The sequence below is a fragment of the Phyllobates terribilis genome, unplaced genomic scaffold (genome assembly GCF_046119375.1).
Source record: "Phyllobates terribilis strain yellow unplaced genomic scaffold, ASM4611937v1 Scaffold_2__4_contigs__length_985480577, whole genome shotgun sequence".
NCBI classification, from domain to species: domain Eukaryota; kingdom Metazoa; phylum Chordata; class Amphibia; order Anura; family Dendrobatidae; genus Phyllobates; species Phyllobates terribilis.
The window spans coordinates 430,498,580-430,518,583 of NW_027362762.1; the positions used below are offsets into that span (position 1 = coordinate 430,498,580).

General features: G+C 44.2%; 1 protein-coding gene across 1 annotated transcript in view; it reads left to right on the forward strand.

Annotated features, from left to right (window-relative positions):
- The window catches only part of LOC141246090 (multidrug and toxin extrusion protein 2-like), a 354,159-nt gene that overhangs the window by 265,602 nt on the left and 68,553 nt on the right, over positions 1 to 20,004 (forward strand). The window contains exons 7-8 of the mRNA XM_073669113.1: positions 7,535 to 7,577; positions 9,360 to 9,404. Of these exons, the coding sequence (XP_073525214.1) occupies positions 7,535 to 7,577; positions 9,360 to 9,404 (88 nt within the window). The remainder of the gene's footprint in view (positions 1 to 7,534; positions 7,578 to 9,359; positions 9,405 to 20,004) is intronic.

Sequence of the window (20,004 nt, forward strand, 5' to 3'; positions counted from 1 at the left end):
TTACCTCAGAATTGAGAATATTGAAAATGACTGATTCATTTTGGCAAAGAAAGAAGCAGATTTTTCTGATAAAATATATTACAAAGTTGTTTATTTTCATGTATACTACTGATTTATGAAATAAAAATTAAAATGTAGGTTATGCCTTAACCCCTTTACCCCCGAGGGTGGTTTGCACGTTAATGACAAGGTCAATTTTTACAATTCTGACCACCGTCACTTTATGAGGTAATTACTCTGAAACGCTTCAACGGATCCCCCTGATTCTGAGAATGTTTTTTCGTGACATATTGTACTTCATGATTGTGGTAAAATTTCTTAAATATCACTTGCGTTTATTTGTAAAAAAATCAGAAATTTGGCGAAAATTTTGAAAATTTTGCAATTTTCTAAATTTTTATTTTTATGCCCTTAAATCAGAGAGCTATGTTACACAAAATAGTTAATAAATAACATTTCCCACATGTCTACCTTACATCAGCACAATTTTGGAACCAACATTTTTTTTAGTAGGGAGCTATAAGGGTTAAAAGTTGACCAGCGATTTCTAATTTTTACAACAAAATTTACAAAACCATTTTTTTAGGGACCACATCACATTTGAAGTGATTTTGAGGGGCCTTTATGACAGAAAATACCCAAAAGTGACACCATTCTAAAAACTGCACCCCTCAAGGTGCTCAAAACCACATTCAAGAAGTTTATTAACCCTTCATGTTCTTCACAGGAAATTTTGGAATGTGGAAGAAAAAATTAACATTTAACTTTTTTCACAAAAATGTTACTTTAGACCCAAATTTTTTTATTTTCGCAGGGGTAACAGGAAAAAATGGACCCCAAAATTTCTTGTCCAATTTCCCCTGAGCACGCAGATACCCCATATGTGAGGAAAAAACACTGTTTGGGCGCACAGCAGGGCTCGGAAGGGAAGGAGCGCCATTTGACTTTTTGAACGTAAAATTTGCTTGAATAATTAGCGGACGCCATGTTACGTTTGGGGAGCCCCTGATGAGCCTAAACAGTGGAAACCACCCCAGAAGTGATCCCATTTTGGAAACTAGACCCCTTAGGGAACTTATCTGGATGTGTGGTGAGCACCCTGAACTCCCAGGTGCTTCACAGAAGTTTATAACATTGAACCGTAGTAATACAATTTTCACATTTTTTCAACAAAAATGTTTTTCAGCCCCCAATTTTGCATTTTCATAAGGGTAAGAGGAGAAATTGCACCATGAAATTTGTTGTGCAATTTCTCCTCAGTAAGCCGATACCCCATATGTGCGGGAAAACCACTGTTTGGGCGCATGGCAGGGTTCGGAAGGGAAGGAGCGCTATTTTACTTTCTGAATGTAAAATTTGCTTGAATAATGAGCGTATGTGCCCCTGATGTGCCTAAACAGTAGAACCCCCCCACAAGTGACACCATTTTGGAAACTAGACCCCTCAGGGAACTTATCTAGATGTGTGGTGAGCACCCTGAACCCCCAAGTGTTTTACAGAAGTTTATAACATGGAGCCGTGAAAATAAAAAAATCAAACTTCTTCCACAAAAATTATCTTTTAGCCCCAATTTTTTTTATTTTCACAAGGGTAAGAGGAGAAAATGGACCCCAAAAACTGTTGTGCAATTTTTCCTGAGTACGCCAATACCCCATATGTGGGGAAAATACAGTGTTTGGGCGCACAGCAGAGTTCAGAAGGGAAGGAGCAATGTATGACTTTTTTAATGCAAAATTGGCTAGAATCGAGAGCGGATGCCATGTCGCCTTTGGAGAGCCCCTGATGTGCCTAAATAGTGGAAACCCCCCACAAGTGACCCCATTTTAGAAACTACACCCCTCAAGGATTTTATCAAGGGGTATAGTGAACATTTTGAGCCCAGAGGTACGACACAGAATTTGATAACATTAGGTCATCATATTGAATAAGTTGTCATTAGTCTTGAGTGCAAGTGCTCACTATTTGAGTTTGCATCGGGTGCTCAGGTATGCACCAAGTATCGCGGGTGCTCGAGTGAAATGCTCGAGTCCCTGCCCGCATGTTTCATGGTTATCTCTCGTGCATGGCAGGCAATCCCCGCAAGGTTTTCTTGGCTGTATAACAGCTGCAAAACATTTGGGGCGGAGACTCGAGCATGTCACTCGAGCACCCACTATACTTGGTGCATACCCGAGCACCCGATGCAAACTCAAGTAGCGAGCACTTGCGCTCAACATTAGTCGCCATATTGTTGACATTTTTTTCTTTACTTCTGAAAAAATCCCAACCCCAACCCTAACCTTAGCCCAACCCTAACCCTAGCCCAACCCTTGTCCAACTCTAACTCTAGCCTAACCCTAACCTTAGCCTAACGCTAACCCTAGCCTAACCCTAACCCTAGCCTAACCCTAGCACAACCCTAACGCTAGGCCAACCCTAACACTAGCCCAACCGTAACCCTAGCCCAACTCCAACCCTAGCCCAACCTTAACCCAAACCCTAGCACATCCCTAACCCTAGCACAACCCTAACACTAGCACAACCCTAACCCTAGCACAACCCTAACCCTAGCCCAACCCTAACCCTAGCCCAACCCCAACCCTAGCCCAACCACAACCCTAACACAACCCTAACCCAAACCCTAGCACATCCCTAACCCTAGCACAACCCTAACCCTAGCACAACCCTAACCCTAGCACAACCCTAACCCTAGCCCAATCCTAACCCTAGCCCAATCCTAACCCTAGCCCAACCCCAACCCTAGCCCAACCCCAATCCTAACCCCAACACAACCCTAACCCAAACCCTAGCACAACCCTAACCCTAGCACACCCCTAACCCTAGCACAACCCTAACGCTAGCACAACCCTAACCCTAGCACAACCCTAACCCTAAAGTTTATTTTTTACGTCGTTCCTCGTGCAGTTTAAGTGATTAGACGACTTTATTCTTCGGGTCGGTGTGATTACAGTGATGCCAGATTCATATTGGATTTTTATGATTGACAGCTGTCACACACTAAAAGATTTTTTTGCAGACTAGTTTTTACATCTCCATATTTTGAGAGCTATAATTTTTACATACTTCGGCCGACAGAGTCATGTGGTGGCTTGTTTTTTGCGGGACAAGTTGACATTTTTATTGGTACCATTTTTGGGCACTTGACATATTTTGATCGCTTTCTATTCTGATTTTTAGAAGGCAGAATAAACAAAAACCAACAATTCAGGAATTGGTTTTTTGAGGGTTTTTTTATGCCGTTCTGCGTGTGGTAAAATTGATAAGGTAGCTTTATTCTTTGGGTAAGTACGTTTATAGCGGTACTACAGTTATATTTTTTTATATATTTTGGTGCTTTAACACAATAAAAACTATTTTATAGAAAAAAGAATTGTTTTCGCATCGCTTTGTTCTGAGAGCTATAACTTTTTTATTTTTTGGCCGTTGGAGCTACATGGTGGCTTGTTTTTTGCGGGACAAGATGATGTTTTCAGTGGTACCATTTTTATTTACATTCGTCTTTTTGATCGCGTTTTATTCCATTTTTTGTTTGGCGATATGATGATAAAACATAGTTTTATGTTTTGTTTTTTATTTATTTTTTTTATCGTGTTCACTAAAGGGGTTAACTAGCAGGACAGTTTTATAGGTCAGGTCGTTCCGGATGCGGCGATACCAAATATGTGTACTTTTATTGGTTTATTTTTTTTCATAAGATTATTTATTTATGGGTACAATATATTACTTTTTTATTTTTTTATTTTTTTCATTTTTTTTAATATTTCTGAATAATTGACATCTTGAAAATTGCGTAGACAAATTTGAGTGTCTAAGTAACTGAAATGGATATCATAATAGGCAGCGAGGATCAAGCAGTAGTTCATCTTGGACTTCTCTTAATTTGTAACCTAAACTTTACAAAATATAAAAATTAATTAACCCAATTTTTTAAATGCGGCAATGAGAAAAAAAAATTAAACTCCAAAATTGTGGGGTAATTTTTAGCCATTGCAACACCGCAAAAAAATGCATTTAGATGCAATCAAATTGTTATATCTACCCCAAAATGGAATCAAAAACAGTGAAATGAGCTGGAGCACATGTTGGTATAAGTACATTGTTTAGGTGCACATTCATACTGTGGCCATAAACAAACAAAACTTAAGATGAAAACAAAATGAGAACATACCCTGCAGTAAGTAAACAGTAATAGTACATGTAAATAACATAGGGTACTTAGCTGACACTATTTTGAGCAAAAAAGCATAAAAGCCTTCCCACCTCGACAAGGTGTACCCAATTAGGTTCAATACTAGAGATCCACATATATGTGCCAGCAGGCCTCAATAGATAGGGGCAGAGCAGGACCCAGGCCAAAATGGTATCAATAATGTCAACTCAGCACACAAAAATCAATCCCTTTTTTTTTTCTATTTTTTTTTACCACTTAAGTAAAAAAAAAAAGTGCATGTTTGTTATCGCCATAATCATTTTTACCAAATAATGAACTCCGTAAAAACAAAACCCCTCAAAAAATTGATGAATTGTTCTTTTTTGAAGTTTGCAGCTCTTTTTTTTGCAATTTTCTAGTACACATCACATGATAAAATGGATGGTGCCATTCAAAAGAACAACTTGTCACATAAAAAACAAACCCCTCCCAAGGCTATATTGATGGAAAAATAAAAAGGATTTGGCTGTTGGAAGAAGGGGAGGAAAAAATAAAAGTACAAAAGCAAAAATTTAGTTTGGTTCCCGCTTTTATACACTAAGCAGTGTGAGTAGTCTCCACGTGACCACTCACCTTCAATTGGTCATTTGTGACTGCTCATTTGCATATTTACGGTTACGCGCACACTAGCTTGTCTTCCTGATTCTCTTAATATTCAGTGAAAAACGACATTTCTTGCTTTATTGAGAGAAGCTAGTTGACATGTCACCGTAATTATGAAAATCGCATATGAGTGGTCATATGATGACCACTGGAATCGACAGGCACACCAAATCCTGACAGTGAGCATGTTACACGTTAGGATTTGGTACGCTACAGTGTACAATTTATAATTAATGCTACCAACATAAATATAGATGTAATAATCCCGAACTTGTCAGATGGCCCATTACTTTATTAATATAACCATGTATCATATTATCTGACAAATTATAGATTGCTACATTTGTACAGGATCAGAGCCAATAGTAAAGGAATACAGTATCAGAACCGCCATTAGTACAGAAATATATAACTAGAAATATAATTAGTACATGAATACTTCACAAAAAAACACCAGCAGGAAATGAATACTTAACCAAAATCACCTTCAGTACACGAATACAGAAGTAGATGCAACATCAGTACATGAATACAAAACCAGAAACACCAATAATGCATCAATTCATGAATACATCACCAAACCACCATCAGTACATGAATTCTGCACCAAAGCCATCTTCAGTACATGAGTACAGCACCACAACCTCCATCAATACATGAATAAATTATCAAGCTTAGTGTAGCGATCAATTGCAATGTCAAGTCAGCCCCACATATAATTCTGTCGCATAAACCTACAACTCACAGTTTGTCCTTAACAATGATAATAAGATACTAGGAGCAAAGCTAGAAGAAGTTATTTTGGTGCCCTAGGCAGATGAGGCCAATGGCGTCCCCCACTCTCAAGCAAAGGAATGGGTCAGAGACTAAGGTAACAGGACAAGAATGCATCGCCCCTCCCTTCTCGATGTGTCAGGTAATAAGCTATGAAGACCACTTCTATTAGAATTGTCCATTTTGCATAAAAAAAAAACAGAAAAAAAGGTTTCAAAAAGTTGGGTACTTCAGGGGTGAGGCTTAACAGGAGGTGAAATTTCACAGTTAGATATAGGAATCACTCATTGTTTGTGGACCATTTACACAATACCAGGGACAAATAGTGATTTTCATCTCTGATATCCTATAATATAGTTTAATTATAATGAGAGCCGTTTGCTTTCAATTAAGATGTCCAGCATTTGATGAATACCCAAATGGACACCAAACAGATTCCAATATAGATAAAAGGATACATCTGATGGTGATTGTGGCCGTCATGTGGCAAATACACCTTGCAACACAACTGACAGTGGTTCTTCTGCAGTATTCTGTACTGATGGTGGTTCTGGTGACATATTCATGTAGGGATGATGCTTCTGGTGCTGTATTCATGTAGTGTTGGTGGTTCTGGGGATGTATTTCTTTACTGTTGGTGATTCTGTTGATGTATTGATGGTGGTTCTGGTTATGTATTTCTGTACTGATGATGATTGTGGTGATGTATTCATCACCAGAACCATCATCAGTAAATGAATATGAACCAAAATCATCATCAGTACATGAATACAACACCAAAATCATAATTTGTACATAAATACAACACCAGAGCCATCAGTAGATACATTGCCAGACCGACAATAAGTACTTGACTACAAGAACAAATCTTAGTACAGTGATCAATTTTAATGTCAGGTCAGTTCTATATGCAATTTTATTGAATAAACCTAAAACTCCCAGTATGTCCTTAACACTAATAACGAGATACTGGGAGTTGTTGTTACCAGCCATCATCAGAATGTGGACCATACAGGAACAACAGTACTGATGAGACGCAGGCAGTACCACGAAAAAACATTAACCTCCAGGTACCTTACAGGTGACATTTTCTTTGATTGGAGTTCCTCTCTTTCTTTTCGTCTCCTTCTTGTCCAAACACTATGTCACACAGTCCACTCTGATTATCTATAACCGCCTCACTCTCCACTCTAATTATTTATAGCCTTCACACTGTCCTTATCTTAATTGTCCTCACCCAATGCTGCCATATTTCCATACGGAGCTCCTCATCACACTGTTCTCTCACTCTGTGTCCCACAATACTGCCCAGCATCTATGCTGTCCCCACTCCGCACAAAATTCCCTCTCTGCATATTGTCCTCTCCATAGTGTGCCCTTACATTGTACCATCATGTTGCCCCCTCTCTATACTGTCCCTCCATACTCCACAGTCTCCATACAGCGCCCCCTCAAACTTTTAACGCCATACTATCCCTCACACTATTCCCCTTCTTCACCCAATAAAACTCTTCTGTATCCGTGGCTCTATTGGACCGCTTACCTTCTAGCCATTTTCTACTCCTCTGCAGTGGAGAAATGACATCAGCAGCCTAATCATTTCTCTTCATCATGCTGCTACATGTCACCTCGAGGCCAGAAGTGCCGGTATTTAGAGCTGTCAGACACGAGTATAATTGAATGCTAGGACCTGGTTCCAGTTTAACAACCGGCTGGGAGAACAGCTGAATTCTACTCCTGGGGGTGATGCATAATGATTCCCAGTGGGAGACACATCGGACTATGGCATGACGTCATGGCAGATGCAGCCAGTTGCTGCCCCAATGCTGGCTGGACCAACGGGGCATGCACTGCATACCCACCCCAGCTTTGCCCTTGCATAGGGCACCAAGATGCTTTAACCACCCCTGAAAAGTTCCATTTTAATGTATTATTTTCCTTTTTTAGGTTAACACAAAAATATGTAATGATATTTTTGCCTGCACTTCCTGTAAGTATTATCTATCATTAGGTACAACAGTAAATACAATTTACATCTCTTCCTTTTTGTTATATTATTATTTCTTGTGTCTACAATCTTTACATAGCTTGAAAGTACAAGATGAAAGTGAATTTCTTTAAAGGGAATGTAAGGATCTTGTTGTCTGACATCTACCCTGTCCCTAACACTAGGGGTGCCCTATCTATTCCTTTTCCACAGGTTACTTCAGGTGGCAAAGATACTGGGGCCACGTACCTTGCTGTTCTCCTGAATCAGCCCTCATCTGTCCCCTCCCCCACTCAGGGAAGTGGGGAGGAAAAGTGTATGTAAATGCACCAACCAGACAAACAAGGAAGAACATACAGGGATAAAATAAAATACCAAACACACAAAATATGTACTCACAGACAACAGAGGGAAACACCAAAGGGATGAGGAAGATAAACAAAAATAGAAGAGGATGGGACTATGCACACAACCAAAACACCAAGCAACTGTCACAGAACAAATCTCCTTAAACACCGCTACCGAACACTGAATCCTCCACTCTTCACCATGCAGTACAAGTCTTAACACTGGCAATGTAGATTGCCAGAGCAGAGACTATATAGGAGAGGGGAGTGGCTGATACTGCACAGCTGAGAACTTCCAAGAAGGAAGTTACAGAGACTCAAAGCTGAGCAGATTAACTCCTGCACTGCTAAAAGAAACTAGCACCATTTAATAAGAGGGAGAAGTGCTTCTACTCAAAGCAGAAGTACGAAAACTCAGACACTGCTGCTTTCTGCCTCATATCTGTCGTGGTAAGCCTGTGACAGGAAACCTGTCACCAGAAAAAAGGCTATTAACCTGCAGATATGGGGTTAATCTGCAGGTTAATAGTGTTACTAACGTGCCCAGCGCCTGCACTTAGCCGAACGCTGCGGGGAGAAAATTAACTTTATTCCCCCTGCAGCATTCCAGTCTCAGTCACGAGGGTGGCCCTGGTTCAGTTATCGCTCTAAGAATACAGAGCGGTGACTGCAACTGTGTCCCCGGCCCTGACTGACACTCGCTCTGCATTGGGGCCAGCTGTCAGTCAGTGCTCTGTATTCTCAGAGTGATTACTGAAACAGCGTTGCCCCTGCCCCCATGACTGAAACCAGGATACTGCGGGAGGAATAAAGTTCATTTTCTTCCCGCAGCATTAGGCTAAGTGCATACGCACTTGGAGTGGGAGCCAAAACCAGGTGAGGAACAATCAGAGAAAAGGTATAATAGAAACAAGTCACCAATTCTGCATTTATCACCCACTCCTGGTTTTGGCTCCCACTCCAGAGAAAAAATACTGACCAAATACTGATAGTGGGGCCGTGGCCTTAACCTGCAGATTAACCCCATATCTGCAGGTTCATAGAGTTCTTTCTGGTGACAAGTTCCCTTTAACACAATTTCCATAATCTTACCGTCAACATTTCTCTGTAAAAAGTATAGTTGGGCAAATTGTTTTGCTTAAATCCTAGATTTCCCAATCTATAGAAGCCAATACAACACTGTCAGTCATTCCCAATGATATAATTTAATTACTTATTAAACAATAAATTGTATAAAAGTGAATAAAGACACCTGGTAAAAAAAAAATGAAAAGGTGTATTTGGGTTGAATTTCCAGCCAAAAGTTATGACCTTTTTATGAACTAATTTATATACATTGCCGCAAAAAGGATATTGCTGTTTGACTTAGTTCTAGGGTGTTAACTATATAACTCTTGTATTTTCTTTTCATATTCTATGCTCTTAATGCTATCTAAAGGCAATTTTTCTTCAACAACTCCAAGCAAAATATTTACAGAATCAGGTAATAAAATGAAGTATATTTCGAAGAGCTGATTTCCCAGTGTGCCTGAGTTTTATTTTTATTAGGCTATGTTTCCACGATGAGCTTTTGATGAGTTTTTTTGGTGTTGCAGATTTTCTGTACCATTTCTGCACCCATTAACTAAAATAGGTTACTTGCATTGTTTCGAAAATACGCAGCGTGGGGGGCCATGGCTTGGGAGTGGAACAAGATGGCTGCACTCTGTTGACTCTCTGCAGACCCTGAGCCTGGTATGTTTTTTTGAAGGAAATTCAGAAGACCTGGACTTATATTACTCGACTTAAAAGCCTCAGGACCCTCTCTGGAACATTTTGAGTCATCTTGGGCCTCTCTAGGAGCTAAAATGCCTCAAAACAAGAGGAAAGAAAGTAGGCCACAATCTTTCATAGCAACGCCGCTGCAGCTCTCCAGCCACACATCTTTTATATCTCCTCCCAAGCCAGCAGCACTTAAGAAAAGCGATCCAGACCTCCATTCCTCCTCTAGGACCCCTCAGCAAGTCCCAAAAGGACCACAACCCGTGGTCAGAAGAAAAGAACTGCTAGCTGAAAGGAAAGAACAAGCGTTGCACGCTGACACTTAAAGATCCACGGCGATGAGTAAATCCCCTGTGCCACCGCGCAGCTCTGCAAGGCTCTTTGATGACACGAAGCGCCATGCTGACAATATAGCGGGCAGCTCCGTTGTCAACCAATAACAGCACTATCGCCGAGCTCTGCACTTAGTTCCCTCGGAGTTCTCCCTGCTAGCTCACAGCAGGCGCGCTACCAGAGGAAATCCCTGTAAATCAGTGTGACCGCTCTGCAGGGGACACAGAGGATCATGCAAGCAGCGGAGCATATCATCCTCACACCACACATATGCAGGACTCTTCAACTGGGCATGGGGAGTCCCTGCATGAGGGAAACACTTTCCAGTCTGACATTGCAGGATCACAGTGTTTGATGACACATTAAAGCCAGATCATAATCAGAGGCAGAATTTCTTAAAACTTCCTGAAGTGTCCCTAAACCTGAAGAATACTCCTCAATTTGAAGCTCATCAAGAGAATGCCAAGAGTGTGCAAAGCAGTCAAAGCAAAAGGTGGCTACTTTGAAGAACCTAGAATATAAGACATATTTTCAGTTGTTTCACACTTTTTTGTTAAGTATATAATTCCACATGTGTTAATTCATAGTTTTGATGCCTTCAGTGTGAATGTACAATTTTCATAGTCATGAAAATACAGAAAAATCTTTAAATGAGTAGGTGTGTCCAAACTTTTGGTCTATACTGTATAAGCTAAAATAATCTCAGAAAGGTTACTCAAAATTATGCCCTTCTTAATACATTCAGACCAAGTTGGATTCATTAAAGGGAGGCAAGCCTCTGACAGTACAAGAAGAGTACTACATTTACTTTCACATGTAGAAAAGCAAAAAATTCCTTCTAAATTACTTTCTCTCGATGCCGAAAAGACGTTTGACCAAATTAATTGGGATTATGTTATGCACACGCCTGGGCTGAGCGGCGTGTGCGTGTGATTGTAGTGATTCCACTGGACCATGAACCGGAGAGTGCCTGGAGGGGCGTGACTAAGTATCTGGCCGATCCGACCAAGATGGCACGACGGCATACGACGCCAGTGCACCAGGGAGAAACCTGGCAGAGGGACCAGGTGCTACTCCAGGTCAAACTCCGGACACGGGGGTTGACCCACACAGGGATTACTGGATCAGGCTGGTTAGGCTGGCGCACAGACTGGAGGGTATAGGCAGGCACGACTGGTATGCAGGCAGGCGGGTAAAGGCAAGCGCAGCTAGAGTGCAGACAGGGAGGCACTAGCAGGTAGGAACACAGGCGGGATAGGACCCAGTACACACTGGGACTCAGGAACAATACAGGTAGAGGGGTACAGGCAAGCACAGCTAGAGTGCAGACAGGGAGGCACTAGCAGGTAGGAACACAGGCGGGATAGGACCCAGTACACACTGGGACTCAGGAACAGGCAGGTTAGGCTGGCACAGACTGGTGGATATAAGCAAACACGGCAGGTATGCAGATGGGTGGATACAGGCGAGTATGCAGGCAGGGAGGTACTGGCCGAAAGGACGGGCTGGAGCACAGAAAGGTTAAGACCCAGTACAGACTGGGTCACAGAACCGCAGATGCGGTAGACAACCACAGCAGAGAGGGAACGCCCGAAGCGGTGGGCAAGAACAGAGCAGGACGGGGCTGCAGGAGCAGCGAGCACAAGCAGGGCAGGACAGGACTGCCGGAGCAGCGGGCAGAAGCAGGGCAGGACAGGACTGCCGGAGCAGCGGGCAGAAGCAGGGCAGGACAGGACTGCCGGAGCAGCGGGCAGAAGCAGGGCAGGACAGGACTGCCGGAGCAGCGGGCAGAAGCAGGGCAGGACAGGACTGCCGGAGCAGCGGGCAGAAGCAGGGCAGGACAGGACTGCCGGAGCAGCGGGCAGAAGCAGGGCAGGACAGGACTGCCGGAGCAGCGGGCAGAAGCAGGGCAGGACAGGACTGCCGGAGCAGTGGGCAGAAGCAGGGCAGGACAGGACTGCCGGAGCAGTGAGCAAGGAGTCAGAGCAGGCTAGAACCGCCGGAGCGATAAGCAAAGGAGACAGAGCAGACTAGAACCGCCGGAGCGGTGAGCAAAGGAGTCAGAGCAGGCTAGGCTGAGTAGGGGGGACAGGGCTCTGTTCACACGGAACAGACAGGAAGGGAAAGGCAGAGCCAGACACCCACAGGGTACTTGCAGTGTAGTAGCGAGTGGACCACAAACTCACAAACGGGAGTACAGAGACAACAAGCAGGAGTTAGGTACGAGTTCAGACTCTGCAGAAAAAGGAAGGGAACGGACATAGAGGCAAAACAGGTAAAGGATAGGAGAGAGTTCAGACTGGAACTGAGTGTACGGAGGAGACCGACACTGCAGCGGGATACAGGAGCGGGTCTGGGAATACGGCCCCCAGAGAGGCAGGACGAACAGGCAAGGAGCGAGTTCAGACAGGACAGACAAGATACAGGAGCGGGTCTAGGTAATCAGCCCCTAGAAGGCGAGAGGAACAGGCTAGGAGCGTGTTCAGACAGGTCAGACAAGATACAGGAACAGGTCTAGGTAATCGGCCCCTAGAAGGCAGGAGGAACAGGCTAGGAGCGTGTTCAGACAGGCCTGGAAATACAGCCTCCAGGATAGGCAGACAAGAGAACACAGAACGGGACCTGGCACCTTCAGAGTGCAAGCACACACTGAATGAAACACTATGCTCAGGCAGGGATAGATGGGCGCAGCTGAGCTATATACCAGGTGACAGACAGCAATAGGCTGAGGACGCACAAGAGGTGTGACCCACAGCAGGTACAAAAAGCAGGAAGTGATCGGGCGCCGCCCTTAAGCAGCAGAAACAGACACAAACAGACAGCATGGAGGGAAGCCAGAGAGACATTCTGGACAGGAGATCAAGTGCGCGCTCTTGCACAGTGGGAGATGGACCACTATGCAAGGACGCCGCCAGGTATGTTACAGTACCCCCCCCTTACGCCCCCTCTTCTTCAGGCCTGCCAGAATCTTCCGCAGGGAATTCGAGGGCCAATTCTTCACTTCGAAGAGATCACTTCCACTGTCCACCGGAAAAACTGGTCTCCTCTGGGTAGCTAGGATGCTACCTCCCATCCAGCCACCCTTAGCAACAGACGAAACGGGTGGAGTACCAGGAACAGCACACAAGGAAGTCTCTCTCCACATATTTTCAGGTGGCACCCCAGAGGGTACAGGAGACAACTGGAAGTCCTCCACCGGGTTGGAGGGGGACAGAGACTTGGGGGTAATCTCTGCTTCGAGGTACATCTTGTCAAGCTCACAGGAAGAAATAGACGGGTTATCAGGTACATAATGAGGAAAAGTCACTGTCTCTTTGTTTTCTGGTGGTACCCCGGAGGATTCAGGAAACAACTGGAGGTCCTCCGCCGGGTCAGAAGAGTGCAGAGGCTCAGAGAAAACATCTGCTTCAGAGTACACTAGGTCGGACTCACTGGACGAAGCAGGCGAGGTATCGGGTACCGAGTATAGGAAAGTCTCTGTCCATTCTCCACCAGGTGGCACCCCGAAGGGTTCTGGAGACAACTGGCGGTCCTCCGCCTGGTCAGAGGGGTGTAGAGACTCACGGGTAACCTCTGCTTCAGAGTACACTAGGTCGGACTCACTGGACGAAGCAAGCGAGGTATCAGATCCAGGATATAGGAAAGTCTCTGTCCATTTACCACCAGGTGGCACCCCGAAGGGTTCTGGAGACAACTGGAGGTCCTCCGCCTGGTCAGAGGAGTGTAGAGACTCGGGAGTAACCACTGCTTCAGAGTACACTAGGTTGGACTCACTGGACGAAGCGAGCGAGGTATCAGGTACAGAGTATAGGAGAGTCTCTGTCCTTTCGCTACCAGGTAGCACCCCGAAGGGTTCAGGAGACAACTGGAGGTCCTCCGCCTGGTCGGAGGGGTGTAGAGACTCGGGAGTAACCTCTGCTTCGGAGTACACTAGGTTGGACTCACTGGACGAAGCGAGCGAGGTATCAGGTACAGAGTATAGGAGAGTCTCTGTCCTTTCGCTACCAGGTAGCACCCCGAAGGGTTCAGGAGACAACTGGAGGTCCTCCGCCTGGTCGGAGGGGTGTAGAGACTCGGCGGTAACTACCACTTTGGGGTACCCATTGTCAGGCTCACAGGACGAAGCGGACAAAGTATCGAGTACCGGGTGTAGAGAATTCTCTCTCCATTTGTCATCGAGTGGTATCCCGGAGGATTCAGGAGGCAACAGGGGGTCCTCCGCCAGGTAGTAGAGGTACACAGACTCTGAGGTAACCACAGCTTTGGAGCATCCTTGGACATGTACACCGGTTAAAGTGGGTGAAGCATCTGATGCCGGGTGCAGGAAGTTCTCCTGTGTGGAGTCTGGATGGGCAGAAGTCTCTTCGGGCAGGAGAACTGGTGCACTACCCACGCACATTACCCGTTGGGGCTTCTCCGGGATACAGGGAGATGAAGCTTCAGTAGGGACTTCAAGGTTGGGGTCAGGAGGTCTCAGGGAGGACAGACCCTGGCGTGACGGCTTGCCTCTACGTCTAGCACGTCTGGACTGCCTCTTGAGGTTGGGAGAAGTATTCCGGAAAGCGTAGTCACCCTGTGAGGATTCTGGGTGGGCAGTAGTCTCATTGGGCTGGAGGACTATTGCGCTACCCACACACATTACCCATTGGGGCTGCTCCGGGATATTGGGAAGTGAAGCTTCAGCAGGAGCCTCCGGGTTAGGATCATCGAAGACCATTAGAAAGGCCACCAGGAAGGCCATTAGGTCCAGGAGGATCGGATCCTGTGTTTCATATAGGGGGTTGATCCATTCCAAGGCATCACCCGCCAGGTAAGACATAATGAATGCCACCTTAACCCGATCGGTGGGAAAACATAGAGGGTAGAACTTGAAGTGTAGCATGCATTGCTCCACAAATGCACGACTTTGTCTAGGATCCCCATAATAATGTAGCGGATCCGCGGGAACGAGAGCAGATAGATCCATCTGGACGGGTGCGTAATTCGCCTGGAACTCAGCTAAAGGAAAAAAAATATATTTATTTATTTATTTTAATGCATGTATTCGCTGGAAAACTTCTCAGAGAGCGAAGGCCGTGGGGCTCAACGGGAACCATGGCCTGAGCATGCTGTTATGCACACGACTGGGCTGAGCGGCGTGTGCGTGTGATTGTAGTGATTCCACTGGACCATGAACCGGAGAGTGCCTGGAGGGGCGTGACTAAGTATCTGGCCGATCCGACCAAGATGGCACGACGGCATACGACGCCAGTGCACCAGGGAGAAACCTGGCAGAGGGACCAGGTGCTACTCCAGGTCAAACTCCGGACACGGGGGTTGACCCACACAGGGATTACTGGATCAGGCTGGTTAGGCTGGCGCACAGACTGGAGGGTATAGGCAGGCACGACTGGTATGCAGGCAGGCGGGTAAAGGCAAGCGCAGCTAGAGTGCAGACAGGGAGGCACTAGCAGGTAGGAACACAGGCGGGATAGGACCCAGTACACACTGGGACTCAGGAACAATACAGGTAGAGGGGTACAGGCAAGCACAGCTAGAGTGCAGACAGGGAGGCACTAGCAGGTAGGAACACAGGCGGGATAGGACCCAGTACACACTGGGACTCAGGAACAGGCAGGTTAGGCTGGCACAGACTGGTGGATATAAGCAAACACGGCAGGTATGCAGATGCGGTAGACAACCACAGCAGAGAGGGAACGCCCGAAGCGGTGGGCAAGAACAGAGCAGGACGGGGCTGCAGGAGCAGCGGGCAGAAGCAGGGCAGGACAGGACTGCCGGAGCAGCGGGCAGAAGCAGGGCAGGACAGGACTGCCGGAGCAGCGGGCAGAAGCAGGGCAGGACAGGACTGCCGGAGCAGCGGGCAGAAGCAGGGCAGGACAGGACTGCCGGAGCAGCGGGCAGAAGCAGGGCAGGACAGGACTGCCGGAGCAGCGGGCAGAAGCAGGGCAGGACAGGACTGCCGGAGCAGCGGGCAGAAGCAGGGCAGGACAGGACTGCCGGAGCAGTGGGCAGAAGCAGGGCAGGACAGGACTGCCGGAGCAGTGAGCAAGGAGTCAGAGCAGGCTAGAACCGCCGGAGCGATAAGCAAAGGAGACAGAGCAGACTAGAACCGCCGGAGCGGTGAGCAAAGGAGTCAGAGCAGGCTAGGCTGAGTAGGGGGGACAGGGCTCTGTTCACACGGAACAGACAGGAAGGGAAAGGCAGAGCCAGACACCCACAGGGTACTTGCAGTGTAGTAGCGAGTGGACCACAAACTCACAAACGGGAGTACAGAGACAACAAGCAGGAGTTAGGTACGAGTTCAGACTCTGCAGAAAAAGGAAGGGAACGGACATAGAGGCAAAACAGGTAAAGGATAGGAGAGAGTTCAGACTGGAACTGAGTGTACGGAGGAGACCGACACTGCAGCGGGATACAGGAGCGGGTCTGGGAATACGGCCCCCAGAGAGGCAGGACGAACAGGCAAGGAGCGAGTTCAGACAGGACAGACAAGATACAGGAGCGGGTCTAGGTAATCAGCCCCTAGAAGGCGAGAGGAACAGGCTAGGAGCGTGTTCAGACAGGTCAGACAAGATACAGGAACAGGTCTAGGTAATCGGCCCCTAGAAGGCAGGAGGAACAGGCTAGGAGCGTGTTCAGACAGGCCTGGAAATACAGCCTCCAGGATAGGCAGACAAGAGAACACAGAACGGGACCTGGCACCTTCAGAGTGCAAGCACACACTGAATGAAACACTATGCTCAGGCAGGGATAGATGGGCGCAGCTGAGCTATATACCAGGTGACAGACAGCAATAGGCTGAGGACGCACAAGAGGTGTGACCCACAGCAGGTACAAAAAGCAGGAAGTGATCGGGCGCCGCCCTTAAGCAGCAGAAACAGACACAAACAGACAGCATGGAGGGAAGCCAGAGAGACATTCTGGACAGGAGATCAAGTGCGCGCTCTTGCACAGTGGGAGATGGACCACTATGCAAGGACGCCGCCAGGTATGTTACAGATTATATGGTAGCCACTCTAAATAAATTCGAAATTCATGGACAAATCTTGGAATCTGTTATGGCCTTATACTCTTGTCCCTCTGCAAAAGTCCAAGTGAATAAAATATTATCTAACTCATTTTCCATCTCCAACGGTACACGGCAAGGTTGCCCATTATCCCCACTCTTATTCGACCTAATCATGGAACCTTTTGCCGAAACCATTAGAACAAATTACTTAATAAAGGGAATACCATTTAACTCTAGGCAACATAAAATAAGTCTATTCGCGGATGACACATTAATCTTTACCACTGACCCTATCAATTCATTGAGAATTATTACTTCTATTATAAGAGACTTCTCGGCGGTTTCATACTATAAAATAAATGACAAAAAATCAAAAATTTTAAGCTTTTTCATAGACCACATAACCAAAACATTTATAGAAAAAGAATTTCACTATATCTGGGAAAAACATTATATCCCATATTTAGGAATTATAATTACCAATTCTTTACGTAAGGTACTAGATGAAAATCTGAATCTCCTAGAAAAACAGGTTAAAAAAAATATTGATAATTTTGATAAAACAAATACCTCGTGGCTTGGAAGGATTGTCTTATATAAAATGATAATCCTACCAAAACTTCACTATATCTTTAGAACTGTTCCAATTCAGATTCCAGATATATGGATTAAGAACTTCCATAAACAAATGTTGAAATATATTTGGAATAAAAAATCACTAAGAGTAGCCAAATCATTATTATATAAGAACAAAAGAAATGGAGGCATTGGTCTCCCAAATCTACAGGCCTACTCCGAGGCCAATATCATAATGCAGAGCAGGAAATGGCTTATAGATGAAGAAAAAAACCAGCTGGGCAGAAATGGAAAAATCATACAATGGGAATTCTCCCTTAGAATCACTTATTGTTGCGAATTTACTTGACCAATCCTTTCCTCTACCACAGAATATACTAATAAAATCTACAATTATGACTTGGAGGAAATTATATAACATTTCTAACAACCACCAAGTTAGTTACCCATTAGAAAACCTTTCTTTATTTATATTCCGCCTTGCTCTTCCGGACTTCCCTATAGACAAATGGAGAAAAAATGGTATAACAAATTGTTTGGCCTTATTTACTGGACCTAAAAAAGATTCAATCATAAATTTTCTATCCTTGACTCTATCATACAACCTTCCCAAAGAGGAAATTTATAACTTTTTAGAACTAAGGAAATATATTAGTGAGAAATTCTTTCTCCCCTTATCTCTTCCAAGAGTTATCATGTCTCTTCTGGAAAATCCCTTAAAAAATACTATTTGGAACACCAAAAATCTGTATACACTCTTCAATAGTGATATAACTATTGAAAAATCAAAACACATGGTTAAGTGGGAAGAAGATATGAATGTATGTTTTTCGCCTGAGACATGGAAAGAAGCAATTGAAATAACATACAAATCAAATGTAAATGCTAATATTCATGAGAATTATTTTAAAATCTTATCTCGTTGGTTCTATACACTAGTCAGATTAAAGAAGATTTTCGAGGACGGATCAGACTTATGCTGGAGGAACTGTGCTCAAAAAGCTAACATATTGCATATTTTCTAGTCCTGTCCTAAAATAATCAACCTGTGGAAAGAAGTAGCTAATTTATTGAGCAACATTAACAACTCTGTAGTTGAAATCTCTCCTCAACTAGTTTTGTTCTCGCTTGATTCAAATCAACTCCCCCTAAAAATTAAACATCTTGCCATTCATCTATTTGCTGCAACAAAAATACTTATAGCATCTAAGTGGAAATCAATAGATGTCCCTTCCATTACAGAAATAATGAAAAGAATGTCTACCCATAATTCTTTTGAACATTCTTACGCTTTAAGAAATAATTCTTGAAAAAAATACTTTTCCACATGGTAACCTTGGAACCTATTTCTTTCCTCAAGTCGGAATGCCCCCTTTTAGATAAAAAGATTTATTATATGCCAAGAAGTACAAGTACAATCACATATTTAACTAAGCAAATTGAAAAGTGTTTTGTTATAAATATTGTTTCAATAAGGATGATCTTTTCCCCTGTCCCGACTCTCCACGTTTATCTGATCCAACCTTCCCCTTGGCCCTTTTCTTTCCTTTCTCTTCCCCTCTACCTTTCCTAACTTTTCCTTCCACATCCTTTTCCTCTTGCACCTACCCTTTTTTCTCTTTTGATTCTTCTTTGGATAGAACTTCTTACTTGTTTAGTTGAACTAGTTTTAGATCATTCTTTTATGTTTTATCACTCACTTTATTAACTATAATCCCCTCCCTGTAAATTGTTAAAAAATCCCCCAAATAAAAAGAATATTATTGAAAATACGCAGTGTGAAAAAACTCACCAAAAACTCATTGTGGGAATGTAGTCTTAAAGGGGACCTGTAATCAGGTTTTCCCTACAAAGCCAAGTGCACCTTTGAGTATTTGGTGAGTTTTTTACCTCAGTATTTGTAAGCCAAAACCAGGAGTGGAACAGTCAGAGGAAAAGTATAATAGAAACACGTCACCACTTCTGTATTTATCACCCACTCCTGGTTTTGGCTTACAAATACTGATGTAAAATACTCCTCAAATACTCAACGTGTGCACGTGGCCTTAGGGATGTGCACACAAAGGCTTTTTCAGGTGAGTCTGCCCAGGAACACACCTGAAAAAGCACTAAAAAATGTTTAAAAGAATGAACTTGCTATGCATGTGTTCTGTCTTTTTGAATTTCTTTCAATTGCTCCACACTTCCAAAATCACAAGGCTACGTTCCCCTGATAAGCTTTTGGTGAGTTTTTGAAGCTCAAGAAGTTCTGTACCGTTTCTGCACCTATTATTTAAATTAGGTTACTTGTGGTTTTTCTGTGTTTGCATTTTTTTTTAACATTTATATATACATTTTTTTTTTTTTTTTTTTTTAAAAGGCCACCACTGCAAATGTCAGATAAATTTACAATTCAAGAGAAACA